The 27,492-nt window shown below is 59.9% G+C and overlaps 3 protein-coding genes across 5 annotated transcripts in view; all 3 read left to right on the forward strand.

The window, feature by feature from the left end:
• KNDC1 (kinase non-catalytic C-lobe domain containing 1) overlaps window positions 1-13,044 on the forward strand; it is a 31,481-nt gene extending 18,437 nt beyond the window's left edge. For 2 of the 3 annotated variants that reach the window (XM_080641111.1, XM_080641112.1), the window contains exons 16-31: window positions 234-331; window positions 859-1,265; window positions 3,107-3,136; window positions 3,585-3,678; window positions 3,768-3,865; window positions 4,075-4,295; window positions 5,679-5,792; window positions 6,514-6,661; window positions 6,740-6,919; window positions 7,450-7,656; window positions 8,273-8,355; window positions 8,581-8,731; window positions 9,168-9,290; window positions 9,396-9,455; window positions 10,209-10,366; window positions 11,192-13,044. In XM_080641111.1, coding sequence (XP_080497237.1) covers window positions 234-331; window positions 859-1,265; window positions 3,107-3,136; window positions 3,585-3,678; window positions 3,768-3,865; window positions 4,075-4,295; window positions 5,679-5,792; window positions 6,514-6,661; window positions 6,740-6,919; window positions 7,450-7,656; window positions 8,273-8,355; window positions 8,581-8,731; window positions 9,168-9,290; window positions 9,396-9,455; window positions 10,209-10,366; window positions 11,192-11,423 — 2,404 coding nt within the window. In that variant the 3' untranslated portion in view covers window positions 11,424-13,044. The other variant, XM_080641113.1, reaches the window with a different exon arrangement.
• A 4,420-nt stretch (window positions 13,045-17,464) lies between these two features.
• UTF1 (undifferentiated embryonic cell transcription factor 1) lies at window positions 17,465-18,622 on the forward strand (the record flags this gene model as incomplete). The annotated part of the gene is made up of 2 exons (XM_080688445.1): window positions 17,465-18,020; window positions 18,144-18,622. The coding sequence occupies 2 exons, from the start codon at window positions 17,465-17,467 to the stop codon at window positions 18,620-18,622; spliced, it is 1,035 nt and encodes a 344-aa protein (XP_080544571.1).
• A 5,307-nt stretch (window positions 18,623-23,929) lies between these two features.
• On the forward strand, window positions 23,930-26,626 carry VENTX (VENT homeobox; the record flags this gene model as incomplete). The annotated part of the gene is made up of 3 exons (XM_080687857.1): window positions 23,930-24,167; window positions 25,990-26,150; window positions 26,246-26,626. 3 exons carry the CDS (start codon window positions 23,930-23,932, stop codon window positions 26,624-26,626), a joined length of 780 nt encoding a protein of 259 aa, XP_080543983.1.
• Between the last annotated feature and the right edge of the window lie 866 nt (window positions 26,627-27,492).

The raw sequence follows: 27,492 nt of genomic DNA on the forward strand, positions 1-27,492 counted from the left end.
GGTTCTAGCACCTGATCCCTTAGGGAGGGAGCAGGGGTCCATGGGGTCACAGGGGGCCAGGAGGCACATCTCCCTACTCAGGGACCAGCTGGAGGAGGCAAATAACCCGGAGCCCCACAGGCAAGTTCCCCTGGGAAGGTGGTGCAGAGGGAACCTGTGGTGGTGTCTGGAGCGGGGAACCCAGGAGGGGGGGGGGGTCACGGAGGCTCCAGTGTCCTCCATTCTGATGGCAGCACCTCGGAGGAGGCTGGATCACAGCCCGAGGGTGGCCAGGCCAGTGCACGAAGCAGTTGCTCACCATCCAGCAAACGGCCCTTGCTGCACGGAGCAGGTAAGTGATGTGGGCTGGGGGAGGGAACACTTTCTGGGGCAGGTTCATCTCCACCCTCCCTATGTGGCTGGACCATTACAGGAAGGGCTTCCTTTGTTCCCCTCCCATGGGGGGTCTGTACTGTGCCAGGGGATGGGTGAGGTGACAAGTGGTGCCCGGGTGGCCTTGGGCCCCTCACCCCCTTTCACCCCCCTTTCACCCCCCTTTCACCCCCCTTTCACCGCATGCGCCTAAGGATGACGCATTACCTGTCCTGACCCTCCCACTGCAGACAGACTCACTTTATTGTGTCCGTCTATTTGCATGCCGTTGAGGGTTCCCTCAAATCTCCACTGTCAAGTTCGCCCCCATGTGACAGCTGGGTTTTTGAGGACCCTTGTGGCCCCTCTTGAGAAGTGGGGGTGCCTGGACACCCTAAAGGGCCTCACGTCCCCGACCGGGTGCAAGTAGCCTCTCTGGAAACAGTCCATGGCAGACCCTCTGCATGACCTGCAGCTGCTGCCCCCAACCCTCTGTCCTCTGTCCAGGGAAGGACACGCCGGCCGCTCACAGCAACAGAGCCCCCTGCCCACCCCCCTCGCTGTCCGACATGGACTCAGATGAGCTATCCCGAGGCAACTTGGAGGTGGGATTTCGGCCTCAGAAGTCGGTAAAAGCCGAGAAGGAGCAGTCACCTGGGACCCAAGCGGACCAGCCGCAGGCAAGGGGCCCCGAGCCAGCCAGAGGGACCCCGGACGTGGAGGCAGTGGCCCAGCTGGCCAGGCCCAAGGAGGGTGGCCCAGTTGTGAACCCAGGCCCAGCCGAGTTCCAGAGCTGCAGCCCCGGCTGGAGCAGCGCCTTCTACGAGGCCGACTGCTTTGGCACCGACATCCACAACTACGTGAAGGAGCTGGAGGGGCAGAAGGCCGGTGGGGCCCCCGACACCTCAAGCCCCGTGAGTGCGGGGCCTCCGTCCACTACTGGGTTGGGGGAGGGGGCTGAGTCCAAGCAAGAGTTCTTCTCTCAGGTGACAAAGGGCCCCCCCGCCCCGTGTCTCCCATTCCCAGTGCCCCACTCACCCCCGGCTAGAGCGCCGGGCCCTCCCCGTGCTCATCTGCATGTGTCCTCCACATTTTGGGAGAGGGAATGGCCTTTCTGTCCTTGTTAGCAGAGCACCTGGTCACCAGGCGACAGTTGGCAGGAAGTCACCTAGTCCTGGCAAGCCCGGTCAGTGGCTCTGGCTGTGGCCAGATGCAGCTCCTCGGCCGATCAGCCCTCCAGGCTCTAGTCCCCTCGGCAGCATCCCTTTGAGAAACGCCTGCCGTGGCAGTCAGCTCAGCCCGGGCCCCGGCAGTTCGCCTGGCCTGGCTTCCATGGTGCCCAGGGTGGTGGACGGGAGGGAACCCATCCATGGGCAGGCTTCCTGCCCCTCAGCCCAGGTCACTTCTGGTCTCCAAGCCACAAGTCACCAGAAGGTGTGTCTCCCAGCTCTTCAGCGCCGGCTAAGCTTTCCCAGTGTGTTTCCGGTCCTCCTCCTGCCACAGTCTGAACTTCGCTTATTACTAAGTCCCAGCCAGAAAGAGACCAGCCCTGCCTCAGTCCTGGCATGGATATAGGCGGCCGAGTTAAAACGGAAGAGATGGCCCTGTGACATTTTTTACAGAAAGAGAAAAACCCATCCCAGAATTCTTAGGGATCTCAAGGGGCCCTGAATGACCAAAGCAATCGTGGAAAAGAACAAAGCTGGAGGACTCACCGATTTCAGCGTTTACTGCAAGGCTGCTGTAACCAGCTCAGGGCGGTGCTGGTGTGGGGACAGACAGGGACCCTGGAACAGAACAGAGCGCCCAGAAACGATCTCACATCTGTAGTCCAATGACTCTGACAAGGCGGCCAAGACCACCCACTGGGGAAAGGATGGCCTTCAACGAGTGGTGCTGGGAAAACGATGTCCACATGCAAAAGGATGAAGCTGGGCCTGACCTCACACCATAGACAGGAATTAGCTAAAAACGCAGAGACCTAAACCTAAGAGCTAAAACTCTTAGAAGGAAATATAGGGGGAAAGCTTCCACAACCTGGATTTGGCCATGATTTCTTGGAGACGACACCAAAAGCACAAGCAACACAAGAAAAAATAAACTGACTTCATTAAAATTAAAGCTTTTGTACATCAAATGACTCCATCAACAGAGTGAAAGGGCTCCACCAATGGGTGCAAACATTTGCAAGTCATCTATCTGATAAGAATTTAATACAGACTATGCTAACAATTCCTAAACTCCACAACATAACAGAACACCCAGTTACAAAATGAGGAAAAGGCCCTAGCCAGTGTGGCTCAGTGGATAGAGCACTGGCCCACGGACTGAAGGGTCTCGGGTTCAATTCCGGGTCAAGGGCATGTACCTCCATTGCAGCTTGCTCCCCAGCATGCAGGAGGCAACCACTCGATCTTTCTCTCTCTCTCTCTCTCTCCCCCTCCCACTCTCTCTCAAAATCAATGAAAATATATCCTCAGGTGAGGATTAACTCAAAAAATTAAAGAAAGTGGACTGAGGCCAGCTCAAAGATTCTGCTGGGGCAGCATCCATTTTTACTGAGTTGTGAGCCTATGGCTGGGACCCCTGGGCCTCCCGTCTCTGAAACGCCACCCTGGACAAGCCCCCCGGGAGCACTCTGTGGGTGGCCCCTATGGGGACGGTCTGCAGGAGGTGAGGTGGCCTGGGGGAAAGGCTGTGGGGCAGATGACCAGCAGTGACCTCGTTCTTCCCTTTTTCCTGCTCACCTGGGAAGACATCTCTCTTGGAACCCGAGTGCAGGCAGGTGAGCTTCCTGGGCCCTCTGCATCATGGGTAACGGGTTGGGGAGACCTGCCCGTAGCCACCTTTTCACCTTTCTCCTTGAGAACCCACTGCGTCGGCTTCGAAACAGGAGCCTCAGGAAAACACGAAAGTATAAAACCGCTAGTGGACACATTTCACATGCGCTGCCTCCAAACAGCGCGAGTGTAACAGGCCGGGGCGCTGCGTGAGTGGGGCACTGAGCGCACACGTGTGCTGTCCACTTGTCAGGACCCACACGGCAGTGCCTGACCCCCTCACCCCCACCCCCCAGTGAGTGCACCTGCCGTGGGCCATAGCGTGTTTTCCATGCTTGCATTTTGCGTGGGGCCAGCTGAAATGTGAATTCCAGGACAACAGAGGGAAGCGTGTCCCGCGGGTGCGGAGGCCGCACGGCCCGGCCCCGGGCCCAGCAGCTCTTTCCTCCCTAGGAGCTGGAGCAGCAGCTCATGATGGAGAAGAGAACCTACCGGAAGACCCTTAAGTTCTACCAGAAACTCTTACAGAAGGAGAAGCGGAGTAAAGGTAGGGTCATCGGTGCTCAGGGTCGCACGGGCCCCCTCCCCCCGCCCCGGGGCCAGGGCTGCTGGGTGCTGACTCTGCCCTGCCCCCAGGCTCCGAGGTGAAGACGATGCTGTCCAAGCTAAAGGGGCAGCTGGAAGAAATGAAGTCCAAGGTGCAGTTCCTCGGACTGGTCAAGAAGTACCTACAGGCGAGTCGCCCTGCATGCCTGCACCCCCTCTCGCGTGGGCTTTCTGCAGTTACAACCTTGGAAATCCATTGTAGAAACAAACGCTGACTTTTGAGGGGCCACAGCTGGGCCGCCGCCTGGGGTCAGCAGCAGGGTGACCGGGGACCAGTGTCCCGCACACACCTGGTGGCGCAGCTCAGCTGGACCACACTGACCTGCTCTCCCCTCAGGTCATGTACGCGGAGCGGTGGGGCCTGGAGCCCTGTGCCCTGCCCGTGATCGTGAACATCTCCTCGGCCCCCTGCGACACGCTGGACTTCAGCCCCCTGGACGAGTCCTCGTCCCTCATCTTCTACAACGTCAGCAAGCACCCGCGCAGCGGCCGGCAGCGGAAGGCCCGCGTCCTGCAGGCCGGCACGCCGCTGGGGCTCATGGCCTACCTCTACTCCAGGTGCAGCCGCCGTGGCCCCGGCGGGGGGAGCGGGGGCATGGTTCCCCCATCACCTGTCAGGCCTTAGAGAGCGGAAGGGAGACAAAAACAGAAACGAGCCCCTAGGAGAGGGAGGAGGTGGGGGAAGTCTTGCCTCCCCTCATCTGAGAAGGGTCTGCACGATTTTCATTTAGAACGAATGTCACCTGGGCTCGTTGACATGTGGTCGCTGCCACATGCTCCTTTGTTGGGCTCCTGGCTTGAGTGGCCTCAGAGCCACAGGCCCGCCAGGCAGCAGGTCTGGGTCTGGGTCAGGGCCTGGGTCTCGGGGGCCCCAGCAGGTGCTTTGGAGGAAAGTGTGTGATTAACTGCCCAGCAGGCTTCTCAGGTTAAATGCACACAGGCTCCTCGGAGACACACCTGAATCCCACCCACTTTACTAAGTCAAAACACCCCTCACCTACCCACCTGGCTCCCCAGGGACTGCGGTGGGGCTGGGCTCAGCGGCTCATTGGGGTGTGTGTGCAGCCGCCACCTGTGGGCATGAGCACTGCTTAGCTCATCGCACACCCGGTTAATAAGCTCGCCCTGCAGCAGGAACATCTGCCCACGCACACCAGGGTCACCTGTCAGCCCCAGTGCCCCTCCACCCCTCTGCCCACCTTGTCCATAGATGCACCCGTGTCCTGCGTGGGCCCCTCGGCCCCACCTGGCCCCGGGCACGGCCCTCTCGGCAGGCTCTCTTAACCCGATGGCCTGGCCCACACCCAGGGGTGGCCGAGGCCCGCCCAGGCTTGGTTTTTAGAGACCCATGCGTGGACCCCTCTTTGCAGGGCAAATGGCTGGTGGCTGCCTAGTCCCTGGCCTGAGCCTTCCATCTTCCCAGCCCACGGAGGCCCTGGGCTGACCAGGTAACTGGTCACCTGCAGCTCCTCCTGCAGTGGCTAGGGAGGCAGCCTTGTCAGGACCCCACCTGTTCCTCACTCCCAGACTGGGTCACAGACACACAGGCTTTCTGGGGCACCCCTGAGGGTGGGGGCCCTCGTACACTCCCCTGCCTGGTTTCACCCTAAGGACACAGAGCTCTGGGGCACAACCTGCTCTTTCCTAATGCAGGGATGTCCGCCTTGGGGCGGTGAGTGTGCGTGCTCAGTGTGTGAATAGGTTCTAGAAGGAGACTCACAGGTGGGCCTTAAAAAGTGATGGCCACTCGCACGCAGAACTCACACTCACATCACACTTATATTCACACTCACACACAGCTATACTCACACTCGCTCACACACACATTTACCCCCGAACCATTAGCCAAGGCTGTGGGTGGAAGCGGGCGTCCCGCTCACCTGAAGCACAGGTGAGGTGCAGCGGGAGGCCCTGCCGGGTCTGACAGGCCCCTCTGCGCAGCGACGCCTTCCTGGAGGGCTACGTGCAGCAGTTCCTGTACACCTTCCGCTACTTCTGCACACCCCAGGACTTCCTGCACTTCCTCCTCGACCGCCTCAGCAGCACCCTGTCCAGGTACGCCCCCCAATGGGCCGCATACTGCAGGGTGGACACCAGGCCCATCTGCTGACCCCATGGAAGGAGGAGGGCTGGAGAAGATTGAGGGGAGGATGGAGGAGGCCAGGGGGTCACTGCCGCAGAGAAGGGAGCCAGCATGGGCAGGAGGGGACTGTGGCCTCGCCTGGAGGCCACTGGAGGGAGATGATGGGGGAAGGCAGAGGGTGGGGACAAGGACAAGTGGGAAGACCAGGCAACCCCCAAGTGGGGAGGGCCCTGCAGCTCACCCATAGCCGAGGAGCTAGGGTGCTGAGGAAAGGGGTGGTGGGTGGTGGGTGGATGCACTCTGGCTGTTCTCTGAGCTGGCTCCCCACACCTCTGTGCACCCTCACCAGGCTGGAAGCCCTGGCAGTCTCAACCCATCCTTGTGGGGGAGGGGCTCACAGGAGACACCCCCTCCCCATTCCCTCCACACCTGGAGCCAGGCTCCCCCCGGCCTGTTGGGAAGCGAGCTCTCTCCCGTGGCTTCCTGCCCCCTGGCGTCCCAGGCGCTGGCTCTGGGGGTGGCAGGAGGGCCAGTCCTGCCCTGTGACGCTGAGCCCTGGGCCCCTGTTGTGTGGCGGCTGCTGCCTCTCTCCTGTCCCCAGGCGGGCAGGGTAGGAGCTAAAATACCCCCTTGAAGACAGAGCTGCATTCAGACTCCACACACACACACCCTTGTCTGGCCATCTGCCTCTAGGGCCCATGAGGACCCCACCTCGACCTTCACCAAGATCTACAAGCGCAGCCTCTGCCTGCTGCAGGCCTGGGTGGAAGACTGCTACACCGTGGACTTCACCAGGAACGCCGGGCTGCTGGGGCGGCTGGAGGACTTCATCTCCTCCAAGGTGACCGCCAGGCAGCACTCAGTAGTGGTAGCCAGCATCCGCCCAGGACACAGCCTTGACCCCTCTGCTTCTGTCCAGATCCTGCCCCTGGACGGCTCCGTGGAGCACCTGCTGGGCCTCCTGGAGGTGGGCACAGACCGGCGGACCGAGGGCACCCCACACAGCACAGACCTGGAGGACCCCAAGGAGACCGAGGAGGCCACCAGACCCCTCAACGCCCTCTGTAAGAGGCTCTCGGAAGACAGCATCTCCCGCAAGGTGGGGGCCTCTCCCAGGGCCGGGCCTCCCGGGACAGGTGCTGCTCCCAGCCCGGACGACCCAGTGTGCTTGCGCACCCACACACAGACATGCACACATACACATGCCCATATGCATACATGTGCACACGGGCACATAAGCACACATACTCCATGCTGCCAATCCTACCAGCCCTGTGGAGCTGGCACTTCCTGTTCCTTCTCATCCTGGGCAAGGACAGCAGAGGGGCCAGGCCAGGCGCTAAGATGACCTCACTTCCTGCCCTTGGACCAGAGATCCAGGTGGAAGGAGGCATTGTCAGGAAATGTCCTGGGACAAGCACGGGGACTGAGGGAACCTTTCCACAGTGTGTGGGGACAGCCCCAGGCTTCACTGGTCTGTCTATGGGAGACCCCCTGAATTAGCCAGGGAAGGAAGGGGTCCTCGAGCCCACACAGCCGCAGGTGGGAGGGATGTGTGCTCTGGCTCTAGCTGAGCCAGGCTGAAGGGTCCTGGGCCTGGGTCCTCTCACCACCACCACCCCCCCGCAGACCTTCCCCTGGAGGCTGCCCCGGGGCAACGGGCTGGCACTGCCACACCACAAGGAGCGCCAGTACACCATCGCGTCCGCCCTGCCCAAGCCCTGCTTCTTCGAGGACTTCTGCGGCCCCTACGCCAAGGCCAGTGAGAAGGGGCCCTACTTCCTGACTGAGTACAGCACCCACCAGCTCTTCACCCAGCTGACGCTGCTGCAGCAGGTGAGGGGCCAGCAGTTGGACGCAGGCAGGTCCCACAAGGCTCACGGGTGGGGCATCGGCAGGGGTGCTCGGGTGCCCGCGGGCCCCGCAGATGTCTGCTGGAGGGGCACACTGACACACAGTGAAGGGAGCCTGGCTGACAGGTGCACAGGCCGGGGGCGGGGGGTGCCCCTAAAAAGGATCCAGGAAGGACTCTGGCTCTGGGCACACAAGGCACACAGGGCCTGCGCCCACCCTCCTGCGCCCCTGACACTCCCACCTCTCAGACACCAGAGGGTGCCCTTTGGATTGCCAAGAGTACCACCTTGGGTATCACGTCTTCCCTCCTGGATCTGCTCCAGCACCCAGGAGTTCAGGCACCTCCAGGTCCTTTGCTCCCCTGGGCCCAGCCCCCCACTTCCCGGCCCCTCACCATCCTGGTACCCCATGTCACTCGACAGGTGACAGCAGTGACAGAGACCCAGCACGATCACAACAGGGCAGGGGCCGAGCCCTACAGCACACAGGGCAGGCAATGCAGAGATGACAACCCCCCCCCCCCCGCCCCCAGGACGCTGCCTTGAGCGTGAGGTCCCCCGGAAAGGTGCCCTGACCGTCTGTGTCCTTGTCTCCACAGGACTTGTTCCAAAGGTGCCATCCCGTCCACTTCTTAAACTCACGGGCCCTGGGTGTCATGGACAAAAGTGCTGCCATCCCGAAGTGAGTGTCCACCCGCAGGTGTCCACCCAGAGGCCTGGGATGGATGGTGGCGGGAGGGTCTCAGCAGCTCGACCTAAGTGTCTCGTGGACACTCTTGTCTGAAGAGAGATGCTGGTGTCAGGGTCGGCCTCGGAGCCAGACCCTCCACAGTCACACAGCCCGGCCTTGCCCAGACCAGGCCCCCCGTGCCGGCCTTGCTGTGATGCGCACCCATGTCTCTTCCAGAGCCAGCTCCTCTGAGTCTCTGTCGGCCAAAACCTGCAGCCTATTTCTGCCCAATTACGTCCAGGACAAGTACCTGTTACAGCTTTTAAGAAGTGCAGATGACGTCAGCAACTGGGTGGCCGCCGAGATCGTGACCAGCCACACCTCCAAGGTTGGCGCCTCCGCAGCTCTGAGCTCAGAGCAGGGCCTAGGGTCCGACTGCATGGCGAGCGGCCCTCCTGTGGGGCCCCGTCATCCATCTCCCAGGGTGAAGCCAAGATCATGTCCGCTCCTGGCATTGACAGCTTCTGCAATTTCTTCTTTCCTTCTCTGATACTCCTTCGTGTCCCTCACCCCAAGGCCCTCGGGGCAACCCCAAGGCCCCTTAATAAATGCAGTTTTCTATTTCTTTCCCCTTTGGGAACTTAAGAGTTTATTAGTTGACGGATTGACCCACCTTCTCTTCTGCCCGGATGTAGGAACAGGGAACCTGAGCTCACCTGGTTTGTCCTAATTCACGATGTTATAAATATCACAGCTTCAAAGGGAGCTTCCCCTACCCATCCGTGATAACTGGAAGCCGCTGAGTGCGCCGTGTCCCGTGTCAGTTGCAGGTCAACCTGCTGTCCAAATTTTTGCTGATTGCAAAATCGTGCTACGAGCAGAGGAACTTCGCGACTGCCATGCAGATCCTGGGTGGCCTGGAGCACCTCGCCGTGAGACAGTGCCCAGTGAGTCCACCAGGGCTGCGGCCGGCTGCTGCTGACCTCGGCCGTGTGTGCCGGGGGCTGGGGGTGCCAGCCCGCTGCAGGGTCTCACCTGTGCTCTCACTCTAGGCCTGGAGAATTTTACCTGCGAAGATAGCAGAGGTCATGGAGGAGCTGAAAGCCGTCGAGGTACTCCTGCGTGAGCTTCAGGCAACTGCGCCCACCTGGGGATGCGATCGGCACAGCTGGGGGGTGGCACCCCTCAGAGCCAGCATCAGGGCCCCAAAGCACATGGCCCCTCAGAGTCGAGGTGCCCATGTCCCCATGGGGCCTCTGCCGCTCACCTGGGCAAAGCCGGCTGGGAGCTCAGGGGCTCCAGAAGCCAACCTGCTGGGCCAGCGGCACAGGGTACAGGTGCCAGAGAACCTGAGCTTGGCTGACTGGCTGCCTCCTCACCGCCTGACAAAGTGAGATCGTGAGGGAGGAAACAGCGTTTGGAACAATGGGCATTTCCCCCAACTGCCAGGAGCAGGCCCCAGCCCAGACACAGCTCTCTGCGGGCGGGAGGGCTGTGTGCCCTCGGTTAACGCCAGACATGGCCCCTGCAGCTGGCCTTGGTCTTACCTCGGGAGTTGGGTCACCCGGCTCTTTTCTGGAGCCCATGGGAGAATGAGTTAGGGAAGGAATCTGCCATTACAGTAGTAGGAGGTATGCAGCTTTCTGAGGGGGGTCAGTGTTGCCTTTGCGGTATCCAAGCTGAAGACACTGGACTTTTGATCCCCAATCCAATAATCCAAGGTGCGTTTGGACAGGTTGTAAGTCCGAAGGCTGCGGGACTATGGGCGCCAACCAGGGTGGCCTGGGCTGAGCCAGGACTGGCTGACCACCCAGCACTGACCTCTGGCCTGTCTCCCTCGCCCACGCCCCTGGCTGGGCCACCAGGTGTTCCTGAAGAGCGACAGCCTGTGTCTGATGGAAGGGCGACGCTTCCGGGCCCAGCCCACCCTGCCCTCAGCCCGCCTCCTGGCCATGCACATCCAGCAGCTGGAGACTGGGGGCTTCACTATGACCAACGGGGCCCACAGGTGGAGCAAACTCAGGTGAGGGGCCCTGGGGTGCAGCAAGCTCAGGTGAGGGGCCCTGGGGTGCAGCAAGCTCAGGTGAGGAGCCCAGGGGTGCAGCAAGCTCAGGTGAGGGGCCCTGGGGTGCAGCAAGCTCAGGTGAGGGGCCCTGGGGTGCAGCAAGCTCAGGTAAGGAGTCCAGGGGTGCAGCAAGCTCAGGTGAGGGGCCCTGGGGTATAGCAAGCTCAGGTGAGGAGCCCAGGGGTGAAGAAGCTCAGGTGGGTGAGGGGGCCACAGGTCAAGAAGCTCAGGTGAGAGCCTCCCTATCCCTCCTGCTCCCCTGAGGGCTGGGCCCCCTAATCCTCACTCAAGCCTCACCCCAGCCTAGGGCAACCCCTACCCCTGGGACCTGCAGCCACCTCCTGCTCTAAACTTAGTGCCCACATGTCCCATGCTGCCATCCTCTGTCACTGAACCCGGTGCTGGGAGATGTGTACCCAGACACCGCTAACAACGCCCCTTAAACGCCCCACATCTACCGCATCCACCTCCTCCATCCGCCCAACGGCGACAGTGGGTTTCATTCATGTTGGAATCCTTAGCACCAACCAGGGCGACATAGATTTTCAGTAAATATTGGTGAAATGCAAAGCGGATGGAGGGATGGATGGATGGATGGATGGATGGATGGATGGATGGACAGACCACCGGCCTGAGTAATGAAATGGGGTCTGGCCTCGTCGATACAGACAAGGCAAAGTTTGTGCTTTGAAGAGCTTCGGTTCCATCCGTTGGGAGCGCGTCGGGAATTCATGAGCTCCTGAGACTCGTGCAGACTGACATCTCGTTCCTTCCCCAACACAGAAACATAGCCAAGGTGGCCAGCCAGGTGCACGCGTTCCAGGAGAACCCCTACACCTTCGCCCCCGACCCCAAGCTGCAGGCCTGCCTCAAGCAACGAATCGCGCGGTTCAGTGGGGCTGACGTATCCATCTTAGCCGCAGACAGCAGGGCCAGCTACCACCAGATCGCCAGTGAAAAGCACTCTCGGAAGATTCAGGACAAGTTACGGAAGATGAAAGCCACGTTCCAGTGACGGAGGATGGTGGGTGGACGTCAGATTCCACACCAAGGACAGAGCTGGGGAGAAAGGAGCCCGCCCGCTCGCTGCTCCAGGCCACATGGCCCCGCGGGCGCAGCACCCGCCACCTTAGACTAGGGACCCCCAACACAGGCCCAGCCTGGGCCTCTGGGCACCAGAATGGGAGAGCAAGGGGCTCCGACCACGGTTCGGAAGGGACAGGCACCAGTGCAAGTCAGGAGGTTTCTGCTAGAAATTTTAAAAATGCAATCTTAACATTTTAAATGAAAACAGACTAAGTAAATGCCCAGGATCAGAGAGATATGGCCCTCCCCACTTCTCCAGGGATCCAGCCCACCCCCAAGCCCCACCCCACTTCCCAGCCTCAGATTTTCACTGGGTTGCCCAATGAGCAGTGTTTTCATGGGCCTGGCCTCCATGTGCCCAGCAACGAAGGACCAAGACTGACCTCTGACCCCCACACCCACCACAAGTTCCAAGAGGTTCCGAACCCTTCCATGGTGGTCCTGAGGCCTCCCAGTAGCCCAAGCCCCAACCTGGTTCACACTCCCTCCCCCGAGACCTTCCCCCTCCCAGACTTACCCTGGCTCACCCCGTCCCAGCCAAGTGGGGGTCCCAGACCCTGCAGCCCTTCCTGACACCCATTCCAACGGAGCCTCCTGTTGCTGGCAAGCACCTCGCAGCTTCACACTGGCAGCCCCCCAAGTACCCTCTGGCCCCACACGCCCACCACCCCGACTTAGAACAGCTTCTGGTGGGACAGGTGCACCCTGGCCAAGGTTCTGCTTCCTAGCAAAGCACACAGGACACAAGAGCTCCCTGACTGGTCCCTAGCCCGTCTGGGGGCCCCTGGGCTGTGGCTGCTGCCCACCTGCCTCCAGCAGCCGTGCATGCCACGCACACTCCCACGCCTGGGCTCCCGCCGCTTGCCGTCACCAGCGCTTCATCAGAACCAACCAGGAAATGGAAGTTTGCTGCCTCAATGGCGCCAAGCTCTTCAGGGCTGTTCCCACGTGGCTGGTGCTGAGCCCAGCTCGGTGGGTGAGGGACACCCTCGTAAGGGGCCTGCTGTCACACCCACCATGGGGCCTCTTCCCTGCCGTGGGAGGCCACACCCCCTGGCACCATCCCAGGCACCCTCGTTCTTCTACTCAAACCATTGCGAGACCCACGACCGCTCTTCTGAGTTTTAGAATTAGTAATTCTTTCGAGCGACCAGCTGTATTTCTAGGAAAACTGTTACTAGTGATAAAACGCTGCTCTTTCAATATCAAGATGTGTTTTCCCACATACATTCACTTTTCAGGTCCTGCTTACATGGCATACAGGGGCCTCGGCACTCCTGGCCACACCAATGTGGCTTTATTATTTTTTTTTTTTAGGCTTTTATATGAGGATTGTGTTCTGCCAATCAACCCTTACATTTTCAGATTCTGAATGTAACAAGATAGTGTCACAAAGCCTGAAGCAAAATTAGTGTCCAGCACAAATAAACATTCCAATCTTAACAACTTATTCAGGGGAACTGACGGGGCTTTTGGCTTAAGCACGATGTTTGCATGGCGCCCTCCTGTCCTGTAGCACAGGTTTCTAAATAAAATCGTTTCTACCAGGACAGCTTCCCTGTGGCTCAGTTTGTTTCTCCCTACAATGACACCTGCTCTGTGGTCAGAGTGGGGGCTCCTTCGTGACCAGACAAAGACAATCAGGGTGCTCACAAAGGTATGAGGATCCAGGGGGGCTCGGGCTACAGCCTAGTCCTGGGGTGGCGCAGGGAAGGGCAGGTCAGCCAACGCCTTTCGCACGCAGGCCCCACCGAACGCGCAGGCCTGTGATCAGCAAACATCCTGCAGGAAATACTTGCCTCTGGAGAAGACTGCAAACCACCAAAATGGCTGAGTCCCCAAGCCTCCCAGCGCCACCACCCAAGGCTGCTCTGCCACAAACTGCCCAGCCCCGGCCGCTCCCCTCGCAAGCCCATGCGCACTCTGGCACCCAGACCTCAGTACCCAGACCTCACCGCAGCCTGCGGGCAGGAGCGGTGGGTCGCTCCCGGGCACTACCTCGCCAGGACCTGGCTGGGCAGGGTCCTCATGGATGGGTTTGGGATTGGTGGACACCACAAAGGGAGAGGTGGAAGGCCAAGAGCTGAGAGTTTAGGGCGTAAAGTGCCTGTATGAATGATAAAGCCCTTTGGGCGTGCAGGAGGCAGCCAATCAATGATTCTCCCTCATCATTGATGTTTCTATCTCTCTTCCTTCCTCTGAAATCAATAAAAATATATTTAAAAAAAAAAAAAAAAGGTATCCCTTCACCACAGGGATCTAACCAAAGCAATGAGAACTGAAGGCCCACGACCCCTCAGGTCCTCCAATGAGCCACGCTCCCCAGCTCCCTGTAGGTCCCCTCCTGCACTGGATGGAGCCCAGCCAGTGCACTGATGCTCTAGGACCATGGTCGGCAAACTGCGGCTTGCGAGCCACATGCAGCTCTTTGGCCCCTTGAGTGTGGCTCTTCCACAAAATACCACGGCCTGGGCGAGTCTATTTTGAATAAGTGGCGTTAGAAGAAGTTTAAGTTTAAAGAATTTGGCTCTCAAAAGAAATTTCAATCGTTGTACTATTGATATTTGGCTCTGTTGACTAATGAGTTTGCCGACCACTGCTCTAGGAAAAAGCCCCACTGCGCAGGCAGTCTGCCCCAAGAGGGACCAGCAAGCGGGGCGCTGCCCAAGGTAGCCCTGGGAAGGCTGCATGGAGGTGCAGACACCCGACTGCTCAGCCAGCCCAGGAGCCACCCAGGGCACTGGCACACGCCACCTGGAGAAGACCTATGGGAGGGACTCCAAACAGCTAGGCCATTGCCCAGGAAACAGCCCAGGCCTGTCGGGCAGAGGCCACCCCTGCCTGCCCAGTCACAAGCGAATGAAGAAGAGCCCCCCGATCCTCATCCCAGCTCTGACCACAGAATCACCAGCATAATCAATGGGTGTGGCCCTTGCCACTGCGTGGAGTGGCCTGCCTGCCACCCAGTGAGTGACTAAAGTTCGAGCTGTGGGGAGCCGACCGGCCCCCAGACACACGGTTCCGCTGGGAACGCAGGACTCCAGCCGCAGGTCCGCCAGCTTCCTGTGCAGACCGGGGTGTTTCCTGCCTCGTCCTGCTGCTGTTTGAGTCCAGCTGCAAAGACAGTGGGAGTCCTTGTGGGACGTGGGACTCTGGGCCTGGAGCTGCCACTTTCCCCAGCCCCTGTCTTCATCTGCCTCTCTCACCCTGCCCATAGCCCCAGTCTAACCACAGGACACCAAAGACCTGCAGGCACTGATCTAAATAACCACGGGGAAAGGCGTTGGCAAAGGCATCAGGCCAACGCCAAAGAGGTGCTGGTGAAGGCTGAACTCAGCCTGTGGACGGGGGCTCGCAGGGGCCGAGCTCAGCGGTCCTGAAGCTCCTCTCCACGCGCATGAGGGCTGGCCATTAACGAGCTGTAGACAAGGGAGTCCGGACGCCCTCTGTCAGAGAAAGAAGCTACAGGAAAACCCGTGGGGAGGCGAGGACAAACCCTGCAGTGCGGGGACGGGGGTCGGGCACCGGAATACTACCTGGATGCGTGGACACGGGCGAGTGTACATTCCTTGGCTGCGGTGGGGCTTCTCAGTCACTGGCTCCCGACCTTAGGGTGGATCATTCTTTGCTGTGGGGCTGCCCAGTGCACTGTGGGAGGTGTTACAGCATCTCCCGTCTCTACCCACTACATGCCAGCAGCACCCCTCAAGTTGTGACAACCAACAATGTCTCAGACATCACCAACTATCCCCTGGGGGTGGGGAGTGATACCCTAGAAACACTGGCTTAGAAGCAGTGACAACCCTGTATCCATATCTTGGCTTGCAGATCCCATTCTAAGGAAGGGAGGGAGGGAGGGAGGGAGGGAGGGAAGGAAGGAAGGAAGGAAGGGAGGGAGGGAGGGAGGGAGGGAAGGAAGGGGAAGGGAAGGGAAGGGAGGGAAGGAAGGAAGGAAGGAAGGAAGGAAGGAAGGAAGGAAGGAAGGAAGGGAGGGAGGGAGGGAGGGAAGGAAGGGGAAGGGAAGGGAAGGGAGGGAGGGAAGGAAGGAAGGAAGGAAGGAAGGAAGGAAGGAAGGGAAAGAAAGAGAGAGAGAGAGAAAGAAAGAAAGAAAGAAAGAAAGAAAGAAAGAAAGAAAGAAAGAAAGAGAAAAGAAAAGAAAGAGAGAGAAAGAAGGAAAGGGAAAAAAAAGTTTTTGGAGAAATGGTTGAATAGCTGACTGGTGGGGAAAGTTCCAGATGGCTAGGAGCATACTGTAGTGTCAGAAGCAAGCAAGTGCTAAAAAAAAGGGGGGGAGGGGGCAGAACATGTCAAAGGTCAGAGGACAAGAGGGAAAAAGGAAAAGAGCTGAGAAGAACTCCCCGTGGCCAAAGCTGTGCCATCTGAGCACCTAAACACCAGTGCCAGACTGCAGCCCAGGAGCGAGAAACGTCTGAGGTCCACACTGCCACCAGCTGATGGTGAATGAATAAAGAGGGGGAGCGTTACAGAAGAACCCCTAACAATACATGCAAATGCCCCTGTGTATGGGTGGGCTTGGTGACGGGCCCCCACTGCAGGGCAGAAATGGGGAGGTGGACGGAGAAAGGCACCACCTTAAGGGAAACCAGGTGAGCATCACAGTCCCACCAACGGAACACACCTGGTGTGATGCGTAAGGTGGGCACGGAACCCTGCGTGGTCTTCTTCCCAGAAACCCACAGCCCCAGTCCAACCACAAGACACCAAACAAACCCAAACTGAGGGACATCCCACAAGAGACCTGGCCAGTGGCCTCAAATTGTCAAGGATGTGGAAACAAGGCCACGGCCAGAGGAGACTGAGGAGACACCCGGACAACGCAGGTCCCTGGACAGAAAAGGACGTCGGTGGGAAACCTGGAAGGACCCACATAAAGTCTGTGGTTTACCGATGTCACTTCATGGCTCTGACAAAGGTAGCACCGTCATGTGCGATGTTCACGGGACTCGATGCTGTTTGCGGCCTGGCCGGAAATCTAAAGTTTTCCCAAGCTAAAAAGTTGTAAAAACCATTATAGCCAGTATACAGAAATAAAATTCATTTTTACTGTTCATCGTTCATTCAATGGCCTTGCTAAATGCACTTATTAATTTTAATAATGTGCTTGTGGATGATGTTGTGCTTTCCGTGTATACATACAATCTGCAAATAAAGATGGTTTTACTTCTTCCTTTCCGATCTGTATCCATCTTACTCGTTTTTCTTGTCTTATTGCTCTGGTTAAACTTCTAGAATAATGTTGAACAGAAGTGGTGATACTGGGCATCCTTGTTTTCGTCCTAATCTCAAGAGAGTAATGCTCAAAACTCTACGTGGACTGGAAGTTGCTTTCCGTGAAGTATGTGTGTGTGTGTATCTGACCCATGGTCACAGCTCTTTATCAGATCCAGCCCTAAGCTGCCTGCACGTTTAGTGAACGCCACCTTCTGTGCAAGTTATAAAACTACCAGGAGGTGGGAGCACTGCCAGCGGCTGGACGTGTATCTGTAAACACCACCCTGGGGCGCACCAAAGGCAACAAACAAGGAGGGGGCGCGGGGAGGGGGCCTTCCGGCTAGAACGTTCCAGATCCGCTCCGCGCAGCGGTGAGAGAGGGCACAGCACACGCGTAAACACAGTAGAACTTTGCGCATAACGCAGGTCGCGTTAGTTTGCACCTCAATCTAACACTTTAAAAAGTTCTACACCCACAATCGGTCGGCAGGTCCCCCATGGGGTAGGGGCGGGGCCTTGCTCTTTGCACTTAAGGCTTAGGGGCCCGGAAAGCAAGCCCAGAAACCAAGGCGCAAAAACAGACGGAGTAGGATTTAGCGGGGAGGGGGCGGGGCGGGGCGGGGCGGAAGGAGGGCCGCGTAGACCCGGCCCGGGGTCCGGCTCCGAAGGAGGGCGGAAGCGCACAAAGTCTTCAGAGCGCGTGTGGGCGGCCTTGCGGGCTGCGGCCCGGACCCCAGCATGCTGCTCCGACCCCGGCGGCCACCCCCGCCCGTGCCGCCCGCATCGCTGGTTCAGGACAGCCCAGACGAACTCGACGAGGCCGAGGACTCCCCAGGGACTCCGCCCAGACGGCCCGCCTCGCCAGGCACGCCGGAGGCGCACGAGCTCCCCGGGTCGCCAGTGTCCCCGGGCTCGGCGCAGCGCACGCCCTGGAGCGCCCACGAGACGGAGTTGCTGCTGGGCACGCTGCTGCAACCGGCCGTGTGGCGCGCGCTGCTGCTGGACCGCCGCCGAGCGCTGCCCACCTACCGGCGCGTGTCGGCCGAGCTGGCCCGCCAGCAGGTGCGGCGCACGCCCGCGCAATGCCGCCGCCGCTACAAGTTCCTCAAAGACAAACTCCGTGAGGCGCAAGACCAGCCGCCCGGACCCTTCGACGCGCAGATCCGCGAGCTCATGGGGCTGCTTGGCGACACCGGGAGTAAACGAGGCCGCCGCCGCTCCCCCGGACCCGGGCGCCCCCCGCGCGGCCGCCGCCCGGTCCCCAGTACGCCCGCCGGTACGCCCGCCGAGCCGGGTAGGTGGAATGGGGGAGGGGCGGGAGTGCCGGGCGGGAGAACCGGGTGGGTGGGGAGGGGACTGGAGCTGGGGGAGCGGCGGCAGCCCGGGTACCCAACCCTACACCCACTCCGCGTTGCAGACGCTCCGTCGATGCCCGCGGCCCGCGACTCCGACGTGGACCCCTCCTGGACGCTCAGATTCAGCTCGTCCCCGTCCAAGCCTTCCGAGGCTCCCTGCGACTCGGGCTCCCCGACGGCGCTCCCCTCCTTAACCCCCGCGCCCGGCCGCTCTGAGGACCGCGCGCCCCTCCACGCCCCCAGCTCCCCGCCACCCCTGGACCCCGCCTGGGAACAGCCCGACTCGCCGCCTAGCCGCCAGGAGAACCACGCGCCCCCACAGGCCGCACCCCCATCGCTGAACGCCGCCCTCATGCAGACCCTAGGGCACCTGGGCGACATCGTGGCCGTCCTGGGCCCCCTGCGCGACCAACTGCTGACCCTGAACCAGCACGTGGAGCAGCTGCGCGGCTCCTTCGACCAGACCGTGTCCCTGGCGGTGGGCTTCATCCTAGGCAGCGCCGCCGCCGAGCGGGGTGTCCTCGGGGACCCGCGCCCCTGAGGCCTGGCCCAGACCCTTCCTGTTGCCCTCCCCCCCCATATCTCTAGGTACGTTCAATAAAAAAATGTTTCTTTTCCCAACGTAACCTTGTGAGTGTGTACAGGTCCCGCCTAGGGAGGAATGGCCCCCTGCAGGTAGGGCGAGGTTAAAATGGCCTTGGGATATCCTGGGAGGGGCAGGAGGACCCGAGGGGCCTGTGCTGGCTTTGGCTGGGCAGGAGTGGTGCGATGCTAGCCGGGACCTCACCTGGGGGCCAGTCTCCAGAGGGAAGGGCTGTGGAATCTGAGGTTGGAATCCTCCAGGTCTCACCAGACTGCCCACCAGGACTTAGCACCAGCACAAACCAGCCTTGGGGGTGAGCACTACCTGCACCCTCCCTGGGAGCCCCTGAGCGGAAGGAGGGGTACGCAGCCCCCCACCACCACCACCTGTAGAATCTGGGGAATGGCGTGAGCTCTGCCCCAGCCTGTGGGGGGAGGTGGAAGAGTTGCCTGGGACACAAAGGCAGGAGACCTATGCTCACCCAAGGAAGAGGCTGGTTTGGTCTCCTGGGTGGGTCCAGGTGGCAGGGGCTGGGGAGTCTGAGACTTGACGTCGGCTGAGGCCAAGATCCCTGCAATTTTGAGAGGATTTTTATCAAAATCGCTGAGAATGTTTTCCCAGATGGTCTTAGAGAATCCTACATTCGACCAGTGGGTCTGGCTGAAAGGAGGCTGGGTGGAGCCAGAGGTGCCCCCTGCCCAGGCAGATAGGAAGTAGCCTGAGGCGCCTCACCAGCATAACAATACGGGCGCTGGAGTAGAATGGGGTGGGGAGCTTTTCACCAACTAGGGGCTCATTCACAGAGACTGCAGCGATTGCTTGGGGCCACAAAGCTAGGGACTCCCGCTGACCTTGCCGGGGATTCCGACTAGAGTTGCAGCCCCTCCCCCAGGTCATTTCAGGAGACACTGCCAGAGGAGCCACAGTTGGACCCTCCACCAGCAGGGTGTCCTGGTGAGCCAAGCAGAGCTGTGTGTTGATGGCAGGCCCTGGGGGTTCTGTGAGGGACCAGACCTGTAGGACGGACTGACTCAGGGTCACCTCGTTGAAGCTGCCTCAGCTCCAGGATGTCTGCTGCGCTCCCCAAGGATCTCCAAGTTGCTTGGAAGCCTGTTGTGTGAGGAATCCGGCTTGCAAACATACCCCCAACTCCCACTTCCGGGGCGCAGAATCCCAGCAAACCTGCCCAGCCCATGGGTGGGCAACTTGTTTGGTGTGTTCATCACTCTAGTCACTAGGGACCCTCTGCCCTGGAGAAGAACTGTTTGGGGGCAGAAGAAAATCTCCGAGTTGGAGATATTAGGGCACCAGGAAAACCCATGGGCCTTGGTGCCAAGTGGACTGTGGGCCAGGTCTGCAGCCGCCTGGGCACCTATGCTGGAGTAGTCTGCACACTCCTGCCTGGACAGCAGTATGTTTCTCCGACCTGGAGGGGAGAGATGCTGGCTGTTTGCGGTTTCATTGGCTAGTTTCTCTACCGTCTTTGCCCGGGAGATGCCCAAATGTCTTTTTTTTTTTTCTTGATTTCAGAGAGGAAGGGAGAGGGAGAGAGAGAGAGAGAAACATCAATGATGAGACTCATCAGTTGGCTGCCTCCTGCACGTCCCCTACTGGGGATTGAGCCCACAACCCTGGCATGTGCCCCTGACTGGAATCGAACCCGGGACCCTTAAGGCCGCAGGCCGATGCTCTATGCACTGAGTCAAACCTGCTAGGGTCCAAATGGCTTCTTCCTAGCCCGGCCTGTGATTCCCTTCGCCCAGGGCTCTTGTGGGTCTGTGAAGTGAGGCAGGTACCCATTTTGCTTTGTGTCTTAGGCTGAGCATCCTGGGTTTGGCTCTGGGAATGTGAGGTGAGGTGGATACACCCCAGTGGGACCAGCATCCCCAGCCCTCGGCACATCTCTCCCTGTGCTGACCCCCCGTGCTGGACAGTGTCTCCAGCAGCCTCCCAGGGCTGCTCTCCAGATTAGGCCCCCTTCCGTCTCACTAAGGGGCTTCTGGTCGCACTTTTTCTTTCAGTATAAATACACATACAAGTCACATGACCTGTTTTCGAGTGGGCAGTTCATTGGCAGCAAGGACATGACACTGTTGTGCAGCAACACCATCCATCCCCAGAACGCTTCATCTTCCCAAACGGAAACCAGGTCCCCATTAGACACTTCCCATCCCCTCCCCCAGCCCCTGGAAACCAGCATTCCAATTCGTGTGAACGCGGCTCCTCGTGTAAGTGGGATCACACGGTACTTCTGTGACTGGCTGATTGCACTGAGCATAATGTCCTCAGGTCCATCTACGTTGTGGCCTGTGTCAGAACGTCCTTTCTTTTTAGGCTGAACAGTACTCCATTGTGTGGATGCACCACGTTTTCTTTACCCACATGTGGACACCCACCACCTGGGACTCTGCCACCTCCAACCCATCCACCCACCAGGTGCCCTCTTCCCAGACTCTCACCCAGCTGGGATGGGGTCATGCCCACCTCGCCCCCACTCAGCCCTTGGTTCTTTCCACAAACAAGCAATTGGGGGCCACGAGGAAAGGCCCAAGGGGAGTATGAGGGACAGAGGGGCAAGGAGGGTAGGCTGGGGGAGGGGCACGGCAGAGTGGAGGGGGAGGAAGGACCCTGTGAGTGATGGGGTGTGAGGTGGCAGGCCAGTGAATGCAGGAGCAAGAACAGGGCGGGTCTGAGGCAGCAGGACCCCGGGCCCAGTGTGGGGTGCAGGGCTGGGGCCATGGGAATGGCGTGGGGGGCGGGGCTGCCAAGCCTCGGAGTGACAGACGGGGGGTCTGAGTGTGGGGAGCACATCTACCACTCACCTCCACGCCCAGTCACCCTTGCAGAGACCGGCAGGAGGCGACTCTGAGTCGTGCGGGCGTGGGATTGGGGCCGGAGGTCCAGAGCCGAGGCCTCGCCCGCAATCATTAGTTCTCTTAAGAGGGGCAGACACCCCAGGGTGCAGCTCCCGGAACTGGGGTGGGAGGTGGGGGAGGAAGGTCCAGACTGCCCCAAATGCTCCACCAAAGCCCAGTGAGGAAGCTGCCGCCAGGCACGCGTGGCACGGCGTCGCTGGGGTTATGGGAGGGAGCCAAACTGCGGGAGGGGAGGAAAGACCCCACTGGGCAGGAGCCAGCCAGGTGTGGGGACAGCCTGCCGGAGCCCATGGCAGTGCCGGAGGGAACAGCCCAGGCAGCAGCCAGGAAGGAGGGGTCTCTGACCTGCCGAGGCTGCGTCACCTTCAGTCCATGGAAGGGGGTTTGGGGGGGGCGGTGTGGGCAAGGGAGCGGGAAAGGGAAAGCAGGAGGGTCTGGATTAGGGAGGAAGTTGCCCAGCAGAGATGGGGGTGCTGGGGAAGGTGTGGGTATGGGGTCAGAGGCCAAAGGACCAGCCCTGAAAGATCAGAAATGAGGAGGTGCTAAAGCAGCTTGGAAAGCTGCGGGGCATGTTAATGGCTGACATTTCATAAATCAGCACTTCGGGCGCATGGCACCCAGTGTGTGATTCCCAACCAGCGTTGCTCCTCATCCGGAGGCCTGTCTGCACGTGGAGCAGTCCTGGGGGTGGGGAGACTTCCCTTTGCCGGGTTTGTGAGGCACCCCCACCCCGTCAGTCCCAGAGGATCTCTGCGCAGGCCCCCACTCGGGACGCAGGCCAGTGACCCAGATCCCTAGCCTCACCCCTCGGGGTCTGGTACCAGACACAGCCGGTGCAGGGGTTGGAGGAAGACCAGGGTCAGTGCCGCTCGGTTCCCGCTGTGCCTGTGGGGGTTCGGCTCCCACATCCCTAGACCCTTGTAGCCTGAGCGGCTGGGGAGGTGGGGCTGGGTGCTAATCCCGAGGCCAGGCCTGCGAGCCCTTTGATTCCACAGGCGGCATTGGGGGACCCCGGGGTGGCTGTCGGTGCCCAGCCCAGACTGGCGCCAGCACCCCAGGAACCCAGGCTGCTGACCTAACAGCACGGAAAACCAGCCATTGGCTCGGCAGCCGGACCAGTGCCCGCACCCAACCCGGAGCCCGAGCTCGAGGGCCCGTTGGTGGGTTTCCGCCTTGGACCTAACATGCGTCTGTCTGTCTGCCGAGTGGCGTCCAGGAAACAGGCGCAGGCCTGTCTGGGTAGGAGAGGTCCAAGTGATGTGCAGTCTCAGGTGGGCGGTTGTCAGAGGGGCTATCACCCCGCTGGGACCACCTGGCTGAGCCCTCTGCTTGCCCCAGAGCACCGGCACCCTGGAAGCGGACCAGGCCAGTTCAGGAGTGAAGTAGCATTGAGGACAAAGTGACTGTCCCTAGGGCACCCCCTGAAGCTCTTGCTGCATAACCCCACCACCACCCCGCAAAGCCACAAAGGGGGCAGCAGCTGAATCTCGACCCTCCACAGAGGACGGTGGCTGTGTTGTCCTTCCTGCTCGGTTCCTCCCGGGAGCAGAGGAGGGAGGTGCCCATGTCCTGAACCAGCAGACCCCTCCTCCTCTGAGTCACTGGAATTTGGCAGCAACTCCTAGGGCACCCTAAAGAACCCCAGCCAAGGGGCTGGGTGGGGGCTGGGAACAGCGAGACAGAAGGGTCTACTGGAGCCGGGCAGTCCCTCTCTGGACAGCCCCTCCCTGCCCCGTCTGGCCTGCTTTACATTCCTACCCAGCCAGACGCCTGGAGGCAGCAGACTCCCTCATTCTCACTGGCCGCCCACCCTGTCATGGAAGCAGGATGGATGCTGATTCCCCCAGCTTGAAGCAGCCTCCCTCAGTTGCACACCTGTCACCTCTGGCACTGTAGACCTCCGGGACAGCTTGGAGAACGAAGCAGGGGAAAGAAGGTGGTCCCAGAAGCCCACCGACAATATAGGAGCCGATATTGGTGGGGGCCAGCCTCACCTTCCCGTAGCCTCGGCCAGCGGGTGGGGGTGGGGAGATGAAAGGATCTGACAAATCCCCAGCCACACAGCCCCAACCCTCCCCCAGACATCTTGGAGCCGGGGGAGGTGTGAATGGCCTCCTTTGTGCCTCCGAATTGAAGGCAATTAGATGCTACTTATCTGGGGGGGATTTGAGCCATCCATGCAAATGCGCTTCCCACCCCCTCCTCCTCCTGAGATATAAATTCTGCCCAGCCCTGCTAAACCTGAGATAGACCCTGTGCTCCCGCCCAGTTGGCTCTGCCCCGCCCAAACGGCGCCAGCCCCCACCGTCCGTCTGTCCCGCTGAAGACCCCGAGCCCGGCCTCCACCTTCCATCCTGAGGCGGATCCAGAGCTGTCCCCGCGTCCGGCCATGCCTCCCTCCTCTGACCTGCCCGGTGGCCAAAAGCTGACCTCCAGCTTTGGTTCTGTGGACTGGCTCTCCCAGAGCAGCCACGCGGGGCCATCGCACACCTCCGAGCCCACTGACGTCTCCTGGGGCAGCCTCCCTGCCCCAGCCAGGGTGTCCAGCAGTGGGGAACCCCCGCAGTCCGTGGGCATGGAGGAGGTGAAGTCCTCAGCAGTGTCTACGCCAGGGACGTCCACGACTGGTAGGTCTGGGGGTGGGGAGAGGGATCCTTCCTTCCCAGACTGGGCCAAGAGCTGGGGAGGGTACCGGCAAAGGGAGGCCAAAAACACACTGAGGCATCCTGTGTGCTCAGGTGGGAGGAGGGGCCGGGGGCTGGGGTTCCGCCCGATCATCCTGGCAAGTGAAGGCTTTACTTCTGAAGCAAAAGACACACGGCAGCTTTTCCCTCCTCAAGCCCCTTGGGGCTCCTCTTCCGCACCCTCCTCCAGTGGAGGGACTGGCCCTGGCCCTCTCGCCCAGGCCCGGCTGCCCACGGACTGTGTCCAGGAGCCTCCACCCTCGCCCAGGTCTTCTCTGGGACATTACCCCGACGTTAGCACCTTTGTGCCTGTGGTTTTCTAGTCATAGTCCTGGACCCATTTCTACAAGAGGCGCAGGGTCGAGGATAAGTATGTCTTAAAGCTTGCAACACCTGCCCAGGTCAGAAGGTGGTTGTGCCCGCGCCCCCCCCCCCCCCCCAAAGCTGGGCGCCCAGTTTGGCATCTAGACTGTCACTCCGGTTTCCCTGGCATCCTGCAGGCTTGATTTAGGGGCAGCCACAACCCCGATTCCTGAGTACACAGCCTCTGCTTTTCCGTACTTGCGAATTGTATCTGTGACTTCCCTGCCTTCAGCCCATTCAGGACTCTCGGTGACTCCTGAGCCTTACCCAACCCTTTGTCGTTTACTGACCACACTTTCTCAGTTTGCCTTTTACTCGATGTGACTTGGTCATTGCTTTTAGGTAGAAAGTGGGCATTTATGTTATCTGTTAGCTTTTATTTTTTAAAAAGTTTAATTCTTATGGAGTAGTTTCATATTTTAATGAGGTAGCATTTTAAATGTATTCAATGCAACCAGTAGCCACCCCCCCCCCAAAAAAAAAAAAAACCACACCAACCAATGGCCCTGCATCAGAATCCTTCGTGCTTGCCAGTCACCCCTCCACCCCCACTGCCCATCCAGAGTGTGCACTCCTCTGGTGGACACTTCAGGAAAGTGTTCAAACCAATTTTGTAAAATCTGCTCCTCCCGAAGCAAAGGATTGGTGTATTTCATTGGTCAGACTTCAGTTCAATAAAGAGCATGTGAAGGACCTACACCACACTGGCTGACCATACCTTGTGGCGGCGGGGGGGGGGGGGGGGGGGGGGTTGGGGGGTGCTGAGTGCCATCCAGCCTGGTGCCAACAGCCTGGTTCCTGGTGATGAAGGCTGCTTTCCCAGTCAGTCCCTTTAGGCCTTGCCTAGAATGGACTCCACCCGCCTCACCCCTACCAGCCCCTCTCACCTCCTCTGGCTTGGTGAACAGGAGTTCCCTGTCTGCAGGCAACAGAAACCTGGTGACCAGGAGGAGTTCCTTGTCTGCAGGCAAAAGGAACCGCTTTCTGGAAGGAGGTGGGGTGGGTGGAAGTCATTCTTTTGGAAGGAATGGAATGCCCTGGGGTGGCAGGTGAGGGTCTGTGTCGGAATCACTGCTCCATCCTCAGTGACCTTTCTGCGGTGTCCACACCCCCGTGCTGTCCTGGGCCACAGCCTCTGGACCCTATTGCACACGTGGCTGGGCGGAGGAGCTGCTGCCAACTCTGAGCGGGACAGCAGAACAACACTGGAGGGCTGTTACAAAAAGTGAGGCTAGGGAGGGCGGTGTGCCCTTCTTCAGGCCGCAGGCATACGGATTGCTGTGTCTGTCATCTTCAGCCACAGAGCTTGTGGCACCCACTGAGCAAGGGGAGTGTGTCTCTTGTGAGCCCATGTCCCTGGTAGCCAAATGGATTCAGTGCCCTCCCTCCCTCCCTCCCCCAGGTTTGAGCAAGGAGGCAGACAGCCCTCGGCCTCCTCGCGTCCGTACAGCCTTCACGGAGGAGCAGGTCAGCACCTTGGAGAGCTCCTTCCAGCACCACCGCTACCTGGGCCCCCAGGAGCGCCGGAGGCTGGCCCAGACCATGGGGCTCTCGGAGGTGCAGGTGAGGCCCCTGGGCTCAGCAAGCCAAGTGGGGCTGGGGCGGCGGGGGGGGGGGGGGTAGCCTGTTTGCCCGCTCTGATCTTGTTTTCCCCACAGATCAAAACCTGGTTTCAGAATCGCCGAATGAAACATAAACGCCAACTGCAGGACTCACAGCTGAACGGCTCCCTCTCGGGAGCTGTCTACTCACCCCTGGCTTTCTGCCCACCACTTCCTACCCTGGGCAGCACCCTGCGGTTGCTGCAGCCATGGGCATCCTTGCCTGGGCCCTGGGCCCTAGCACAGCCCCCTGGCTCCTTCTGGGACCCCTGCCAAGGGGAACAAGCCTCCCTGGCCTCGGCATGGGCCTCAAGCAGCAGACAGCCTCTGATGTGCTGCCTGCCAGATCCTGGGAGCCAGGCACACACTGTGGGCCCGGCCTTGTCCAGGAAAACCTGGCGCCTATGTGTTCCGCCGGAGACCGGAGATGTCTTTTGAGGAAGCAGGGTAGCCCAGTAGCCCGCAGTTGGGGTGGGTCCGAAGCCAAGCCATCCCACACACGCACTGGGTGTGTGCAGAGCATGCCCGGCATCTCCCTGGAGAGACAGTCCACATGTCAGTTTACGCCTCCGTAACACCCTGGTGTGGGCCTTGTGCTGATGCATAGAGGGGACCTGGAACCCTGACCCGCCAGAAGATTCTGGACAGTTTACAGTTGGAGACATTTTACAGCTGCCCCTTTACTGAAAGCTATTAAAGGATTTGTGATGGCGCAGTGAACAGAATGGAAAGCGAGTAGATTTGTTCTGTGCTGGGCTGTTCGCACCTGATGGAAGGTAATCTATTCAATCTAAGGTGTCGAAAACATGTTTTTTCAGTTGGAAAAAATAAAGGTGGACGCTTTCTCTACCAGGGCCAGACACATGTCCCTATCCCAAGCCTCCCAGTCTTTGTCGCTCAGGCCATGATCTGGGGGGAGGGCAGGGAAAGTTGCTCAGACCCTTCCCTCCCCCATAAACCCCACAAGGAAAGTGGGCATGGTTGGTTTCCCGAACAGATGCAGCCCCTTAGAGCACTGGGGTGACCCTGCGCACCCCCGGCTACACTGACCTTTTACATCGGGCTCTCTGGGACACGAATGCTCTCCCTGACCTCCTGGTTGGGACTCTGGTGCCTTTCTTCCTGCCCAGGAAGCTGTGGACAAGAGCCGCCCCCGCCCCCCGGGGCTGGGGTGCAGCATGTGACTCACAAGCCAGTTAGGGACCCAGGGGAGTGCTGCCTCTCCCTGGGCCCGGAAGCCATGCTGCAGCCGCTGTCAGGGTAAAATGGAGAGCGAGGCAGAGCCTTTGGCATCCTGGATTCAG

The sequence above is a fragment of the Plecotus auritus genome (genome assembly GCF_963455305.1).
Source record: "Plecotus auritus genome assembly, chromosome: 9".
NCBI lineage: Eukaryota > Metazoa > Chordata > Mammalia > Chiroptera > Vespertilionidae > Plecotus > Plecotus auritus.